Genomic DNA, 8,433 nt, shown 5'->3' with positions numbered 1-8,433 from the left:
CTGCCTGTCACCTCAGAATACAGTCTCTCACTCAGCATCACACTGTCTCCTGCAGGGAGTGTGTTATGGAGAATTGGAACCATCTACTCCACAACTGCAGTTCAACATTGTAAACCCAAACGTTTTTTAGTGCATCTAGACACGTTTTAAGATGGTTATTAAAAATGAACCTGCCAGAACTGATAAAAAGTGCCAAACTTAATATAAGGCCTACTGTGGTTGTAATAATTTGATTGCATGAAAATGTTGTATTATTATTATTATTGTTATTATTATTATTATTATTATTATTATTATTATTATTATTATATTATTATTATTGATGTTGTTGTTGTTGTCATTTGGAAGCCAATAAGTTTTATCATTTCCAAAAAATGCATCAATAAAAATAAAGTGATTACACAATGCATGGAAATATAATCCAGGCTGAAAAAAAAAAGAAAAAAAAAACATTAAAGGAATTTATAACACTGTGTACCAAATGATTTGGCTAATGGCTACCCTGCTGATGCTCCTCCTAGTAACAGTAACCACAGTGATAAATTACGTCATGCTTTGGTTGGGTTACCATGGTTCTTGCTGACGAATTAGCCCCTGCAACCTGGCAAGAGAAACCCCGTATTACGGTTACTACGGTTACTGGCGGGGGGAGGGGCGGGCTTTAGAGGAAGCGGAAGTGCCGGTGCAAGCGGAAGTGGTACTGCCCTGAATATCCCGAAGAGCAAGACGGAGGACGGAGAGAGAGACTCCCAACGTCCAGAAATAAAAGCCAAAATAAAGCACACGAATAACGTGAGTGCCACTGTGTGTGACCTGCACCACGACACCTCAACGTGCCGTGGCTGAGGTATCGGGCTCCAACATGAACACAAAGGGCGGTAATACCGTGTCTGAGGGAGGGGAGGGAAGGGGTATCTATTGTGGTTACGGCTCAGAGCAAGCATTTAGGCCGTACATTAAATAGCACAACCAGGAGCGATTCCTGAAATTGATTAAGCCGGGAGAGCCGAGCGATATTACAAAGAGAAGTGAGCCTGTTTTGGAATCTGAGATCCAGATGTTTCTTCCGTCGGTATTTGGGGAGATCGTGCGGCGATCCTGACAGGTTCGTGTGCTAATGTCGGTGACAGCGCTTGAAAGATCGGGCCTATATTGTACAGTAAAACGAGCAACAATAATAAAAAAAAATATTACTAATAAATGCTACCGATGTGTAGCAGTCGGTACAGTTAGGAACAATCTAAGCTCGGTGACGATTGCGGGGAGCCCTTGAAGGCATATATTTTAACTAGGGCAATGAAAAAAAAAACGGGGCGTAAAAGTGCGCTATTACGAATTAGCATGACCACACAGGACTAAGGAAATTATATACCAGACTCGCCTTGTTTCCGAAATGAACCACGATCTTTTAGTCGCCGTCTCTTGTTTCCTCGTAGGGATAATATTTTTTTCCTGCACTCTTTTTTAAATTTACCGACGAATTTTCAAATGTTTTATTTAAAAAAAAATGTACCAGTGGTGCAATCGAATAGAACATACGAATATTTGTATTTATTGTACACTGTGGCGTGGAAAGCCTGGCGTGGCGTTGTAGCGTTCTGCATCACAGGATAGTGTACGGTCTCTCAATCATGTGTCCAGGGAGAAGTATTTCCACGCTAATATTAACCATGGCCTAGCTTTAAAATCGTTACGAAATTCGGATAGGCTGGTTTTGTTTTTAGTGTGTCAAATCGATCGACAAATGCAGATATCACAAAACTGTATGTATGTGTGTGTGTGATGTGTGATATATATATATATATATATATATATATATATATATATATATATAAAATCTCGTTTGTTTAATAAATCAATTATTATTGTTTAATATTCTTTTATTTAGTTTAATTGTTAGTTAATGTAAGTTTAGCACGTTTTATTAGCAGTTTACCGTTAATGTGTCTCTTCATATCCTGCCCGGGGCATTTTAAACCGTGCTGTGGTCGGAGCTGGTTGGTAAACCCCACATCACAGGTAGTTTTCGACTGGTCACACCTAAAATGAGTTGTCATCTTCGCTCATTGGCATTGCATACCTGTGGACACAATCTCTTGGCAGCTGTTACTATGGTGACAACTGTCACTGTGGCTCCCTCGCATACAGTGTTTAAGATCTGCATGCCTATTACACATCACTCTCTTGACTTCAATTAACATAAAAATCAGACCTTCAAAAATATAACAGACTGCATTTTTTGGATATATTTTGATATTTCAAATTTAAGAGTCACGAGTGACATGGACCAAATACCAGTAAGACTACAAACTATACAACTAGAAATTAATAAAAGAGGATACATATTTGAAGCACCACAGCTGATTATTTTCAGCAGTTACAAAGCTTCCATAAAAGGTCAGATTGGGAGCATACCCAGAGCGGGCTTATTTTAAAGTTACATTGCAGCTTTCTTTTTAAATCTGAAAACTCATTTGTATGGATGGATGATATTGGCATAGTTTAATAATTTAAGGGTACTAACGATTGATACATGCTATGAATAGAATAATGGACCTTTTGGAAGGACCTTCTAAATCATAAGTGTCCAGCCCTGGTCCTGGAGAACTACAGGGTATTCTGGGTTTTGTTTCAACTGAGTTCTCTGTTACTTAATTGAACCAATTATTGACTTAATCAAGATTAACACATCTAGCCAAGTAAATGGTATGTAAGAGATTGTGTTCTGTGTTTCTTTCAGTTCTGAGATGGATAAGAGCGATCTGGTACAGAAAGCTAAGCTCGCCGAGCAGGCCGAGCGCTATGATGACATGGCTGCTGCCATGAAGGCAGTGACTGAACAGGGGCACGAGCTCTCCAACGAGGAGAGGAACCTGCTGTCCGTCGCCTACAAGAACGTGGTGGGAGCCCGCCGCTCCTCCTGGAGAGTCATCTCCAGCATTGAACAAAAAACCGAGGGCAACGACAAGAAACAGCAGAGGGCCCGCGAGTACCGTGAGAAGATTGAGGCCGAGCTGCAGGATATCTGCAATGATGTGCTGGTGAGCTTAGAGAGAACCGTAGGAACATTGCACACAATCATATTGTAACAAAAAAGAGAACTGCAGTAATGGGAGACTCATTTAAGGTTTTAATAATCATCACGTGAATCAGACCACTGCTTTTTATTTATTTTGGGCGATTTTGTTGTTGTTTGTATACATTCATTCACTGTCTCCCCATTTAGGGTCTTCTTGACAAGTACCTCATTGCCAATGCTACCCAGGCAGAAAGCAAGGTCTTCTACCTGAAAATGAAAGGAGATTATTACAGATATCTCTCTGAGGTGGCATCTGGGGATTCAAAGAAGAGTAAGTATATAACGCATGATAACTGTGCTCCCTCGCTATTTCATTATTATAGGACTAACGAAGGAGCACTGTTTCCTGGGTTGGTGTAATCCGTGTCAGTTTTAACCTTGTTAAATGACATGCTATTTATTTGAAGTGACCTAGAAATATCTTGTCATTCAGAGGAGTTGAAGCATGTCTTTTGAAGTGGTTTATCCCATACCACACTATAGTAGATTCTTATAATCTACAAAGCCTATTTTTACATGTTAATGTTGTAGCTATTAAAACCTGCACTGTTGCAAGATTATCATTGTTTTTAAATAGTAATTGCTTGACGTTCAGGGTCGTTACAAGGTTTGCTATAAACTTGTCTCCCTACCTTTTTCTTATTACTGAAGCCACAGTTGAGAATTCTCAGCAGGCTTACCAGGAGGCCTTCGAGATCAGCAAGAAGGAGATGCAGCCTACACACCCGATCAGACTCGGGCTGGCTCTCAACTTCTCCGTGTTCTACTATGAAATTCTCAACTCTCCTGAGCAGGCCTGCAGCTTGGCAAAGACTGTGAGTACCATTAGACAGCACATTACAGACGGTTATGAACACTTGCCAAACAAACAAAAATCAATGTGTAGTGATATTGAAGCAATTGTTAGATTTGAGTGGCACCACCTTCTGTCTATGCCGTGCTATTGCAAGTCTTCTAACTGCATGCCATGTAGAGCAGTAGAATGGTAAGGCTGTCTTTCATTTCTGTAAACGTTTTCTAGTTGAGGGTGAATGATAACTAAGATCCATTGGTGGTGTTTTTACAATGTGTATGTGTTTGGCAAGTTTACATTAATGGTTCATTTCTAGGCATTTGATGAAGCAATTGCTGAACTTGACACCTTGAATGAGGATTCGTACAAAGACAGCACCCTCATCATGCAGCTACTAAGGGACAACCTCACTGTAAGTATTGTTTGTATCTCTAGGACGTTTTCAAGATAATGCAAACCTTGAGATGTCTGTCTGTTCTTCATTCGTATAATATTCAATGTGGAAATGACAGGTGGCCTGTTCATTACCCAAGCGACTAGATACTGAGTTGTAAACAGATCCTGAATTTCTCACTGTGATTCAAATGCACATTTCTAAATGCAGTTTTACCGCTCAGTCTACACATACAAAACAGCTGTTTTTATTTATCCACTCTTGTCCAAACCTTGTATTTGGCACCTCACAATTAAACTGACCTAACCCACTTGTATTTCTAGAACATGTGTTACACTGTAACTTATGTAATGTAACCCTGGAAACTATAGAACAAGGAGACCACACCCAGACGTGACACTCCAGACCACTGAGCCTGACCCTCTGACTTTAATCTTAGCACAGTTGCATCTGGTAGACCAGTTCAGTTGGTACCCAGTCTGCAAACCAGTAGCATATTCATGAAGTACTGATGTGAATGATGTAGTGTATTAAACACAAGCCAACAGATTTCCAGAGTCCACGGTGTTGAAGCATGCTCTTTTATATTTCTTATTGACCAGGTTCACAGACACTGATTAGTTATTTCAGGTAAAGTAGTCCGGGATGGTAGTCAGGATCTATGAAACAAAAAACATGAAATACTTGGTAAAAATTCTGTTTGTATTGTTGAGGCGGGTATAGTTGATCAGTCTCCAAGTCAAATATTGACCTGCAACTTTCAAACATTTAGCAGTGAACAAAGTGAAACTTGATATTCCATCCCGACATTTAATGTGCATTTAACTTGCCAAATAAAATGCTGTCATGGAGCACATGAAGACGTTTTACTGAATGAGTTTGGTAGTTTTGTAACATTTGATCATTTCTTTTTTCCGTTCTCTAGCTGTGGACATCAGAAAACCAGGGAGATGAAGGGGATGCTGGCGAAGGGGAGAACTAATGGGTGCCACGCTTCACTGTCTATCCACTCCCACACTATCTTAAACACATACAGCCCATACCCTGCTTCACCAGGATCTTTCCCCTTCTGTATGACAAGCAGCATGAATTGTACCTGACCTATCAACTACCCTTTGCAGAGCCCTCCTTTGTTACGGGGTGATACTGAAGTTGTTAGCAGGCTCACACCATCTTTTTGTTTTGTTTGTAAATTACACCAGGTCTTTACGTTGAGGCTTTTTCTGTTTTTTTTTTTCATTCACTTTCTTTTGGAAGAACCTAGCAAGTTGGGCTTTGTAGAGTTCATCAATTGTTGTTATTACTAATTATTTATTATTATTATTATTATTATTATTATTATATATATATGTTTTTTTGGTTACATCAGTTTTTATAGTGTAAAATGTCATGGCATTTGCAGGTTTTATTATAAGGTTATTAAACAGCCAGTTTATTTTCACCAAACACTGTGATGCTTAGTTTTGTGTTTATTTTTAATCTTTTTCTTTTTTTTGCTGTAAATCCCTTCTGGTCTATAAAATGCATGTATGGTCCTGTACTCGGGTAGCAGTACAGAGTACAATTCTGCTGTCAGCTCATACAGAAAGGTTTGAAAGGCTGTATTGTGACACTGAGAAATGTGCAAATTGCTGAGTGCTCATGTTCACAATTTTATTTGACATGTTTTACAAAATGGGACCCCAGGTTTTGTCATTCTGGATGTGACAGTCTAAAAATACATCCCATCAAGGCATGAACATCACAGAGTAACTTTGTAAACACACTGGGGAGCATGTGCTGAGTGAAGTGTCGGTATAACGAAATTCAATTAAAGCTGCTGTCACCAGTGAGGTAAACAAGTTCCTCTTGTTGTTTTCTTCATTTTTATTTTGACCCTTGATCTTTTTGGATGAGATTGTTAATTGTGGTTTTCAGTGATAGCAATTATGAAAAGTAAGTTCAATGATTTGAATAAGTCTTATATAGTAACATTGTGAAGCTGCTTGCGTTTAATAACAGTAAAACCGTTTTCTTTTAACTAATTCCAGCTATGTTTTATTTGAAACTCAGTGTAAAAGGTCTTATCCTGACAGCCTGAATTGACTAAAATGAGTTTGGTTTCTTAAAAAGCTGAAAGTTAACCGGATTGCTAGGAAAGTGTTTTATTTTTTTATTTGTATTTTTTTTTTTTGTTGTTGTAATTGAACTCAAGTCAGTTGCAAGATAGGTGTGGTCTCAAACAGACTGTATTTATTTGAATCCTGAACAGGCAAGAAATGGGCAAACCTCTTGACCACTGATTTGAACATGTGTTGAGTTTGGAATAGAAAGTCTTGAAACAAGACAATGAGCATTTCTTTAGTAATACCATACCTGTCTGCTCCAAATAAATAGCTAAAATGGATCTGTAACATCCTGTTGAACTTGAAAAGCTGGAGTATTTAGTGTCACAATACCCTGCCACCTCCATAACATTCCACTTAGTGTAGAGTTCATGTGTCCATCAGTCTCGTCTGCTGAAGACAATGTTTCATGCACTGAATAAAATCTCTCTTCTAGCTGAACAAATGGCAGTTAATATTCTCCGCTTGATAAACGCAGTAGTGAGTGTGGGATGGAGCCTGTCTGTATATCTGGTAGCTCTTTCTGCTTTGTTTTTACTGACCAGTATTCTGCCTAAAGTTTGCTTCTGTGACGGTTTTATCGCCTAGCGAGCACGTGGTTGTGAAAATAGTATAGCTAAAAAAAATTTTTTTTTAAACTACAAAAAAAATTAATACCTGATTATTGATGTAATATTAGATTTGTGTCTGTCTTTTAAAACAGTTCGAGTTTCACCTCACATGTAATAATCAGGAAAGAGTAAAAGACAATTCAGAGTGAAATAAAATTTTATCAGTTCATAATTTTCCTGCTTTCTCTTGTTAAATAATAAAATAAACTGTATTAATTATCCCTGTTACTAACATCTTTTAGAAAGCAAACATCTTCAGAATGTATTTGCTTCACTGATGTGTATGTTTGTCTTAATTGGAATAAAATGGTGCTTATGGCTTTTAGTCGGGAAGGTTTAAATATACTAATAGTGATGAATGCCATCTACTGTATATTTGCTGTCACAATTCTTTGTGTGTGTGTGTGTGTATATATATATATATATATATATATATATATATATATATATATATATATATATATATATATATTAAGTGTGTGTGTGTCAAGTATCTCTTCCCTGCAATGTATCTCAGTTGTAAAAAAAAAAAAAAATCCACAAGCACATTTGATTCTTCATATTCTGTACAAGAGACTTCAGATTTTATACAATTAACTCCTGTTACATCTGTACTAATTTTATTGGTAGAACCGGTTTAGGTAAAGGTAAGCCTAACTACAACACAGACAGCAAAAATATGGTTGCATCAGTTTTGCAGAACAACTGCTGCAAAGGGATGGCTAGTGATGATCTTGTACAACATTAGGATATCACTGCATGGTTTTGCACTGTAGCTTCGCATTGATGTTATAGAGTACTTACTGCCACGTGAAACCCGCACAAAAAGCATGGAACGAACATACGGGTTCCTTGGTCGTCTTGCAAGATCACAGGAGAGCACTGGAATTGAGTTCTGCCAGGGAAGTCGGAAGAACTTCACGTATCAGTAGGATTCAGTATAGGTCATATTTTGGTATGGTGCTGCATATAATGTATTTTGATGGCCATTTTCACCTGAGCTCTACATGTCCATTCACTCTGGCATGGCAAGGGTTTACCTAGGTGGTTGCATAAAAAACGAACTGTGGACCTTAGAACTTCCATCAGGTTCCTTGAAGAGCAACACCTATTATCAAATGATATTTGGCCAGAATATATTGTTTTAGTGTGAAACACGTTTGTCAGTAGATGAAGTAGATTGTATTAAAATTAACTGAAGGTTGTATGTACATTGAACCGCATTGAAATAAAGGGTTGATGATGTTTATTAAATACAATTAGTGGAAAACTGCACAGTTTAATCACATTTCAGTGGTAAAAGTCGTTAAGAGTTATGGAAATTGTCATGTAAATTAAAAATAAAAAACTAAAATATACAATAGAGTTGATTATTACACCTACTTTGACTCGATTGTTTGTATTTAAAATCTACGTTTATGCACATCCTCACGTTAAATTACCCCCCCTTC

General features: G+C 37.9%; 1 protein-coding gene across 2 annotated transcripts; it reads left to right on the top strand.

Annotated features, from left to right (window-relative positions):
• Window positions 1-683: 683 nt before the first annotated feature.
• Window positions 684-7,149, top strand: ywhaba (tyrosine 3-monooxygenase/tryptophan 5-monooxygenase activation protein, beta polypeptide a). 2 transcript variants are annotated; one of them, XM_041256928.1, is made up of 6 exons: window positions 684-792; window positions 2,741-3,041; window positions 3,227-3,350; window positions 3,731-3,894; window positions 4,189-4,284; window positions 5,192-7,149. In XM_041256928.1, the coding sequence occupies exons 2-6, from the start codon at window positions 2,748-2,750 to the stop codon at window positions 5,246-5,248; spliced, it is 735 nt and encodes a 244-aa protein (XP_041112862.1). In that variant the 5' UTR covers window positions 684-792; window positions 2,741-2,747; the 3' UTR covers window positions 5,249-7,149. The 2 variants fall into 2 exon arrangements, with proteins under 2 accessions (XP_041112862.1, XP_041112861.1); XM_041256927.1 differs by having other exon boundaries at window positions 3,728-3,894.
• The last annotated feature ends 1,284 nt before the right edge of the window (window positions 7,150-8,433 follow it).

This window comes from Polyodon spathula, chromosome 8 (assembly GCF_017654505.1).
Source record: "Polyodon spathula isolate WHYD16114869_AA chromosome 8, ASM1765450v1, whole genome shotgun sequence".
In the NCBI taxonomy this organism is placed as follows: Eukaryota; Metazoa; Chordata; class Actinopteri; order Acipenseriformes; family Polyodontidae; genus Polyodon; species Polyodon spathula.
The sequence above is the reverse complement of the archived record's forward strand: the minus strand, read 5'-3'. Positions and strand labels throughout refer to the sequence as shown.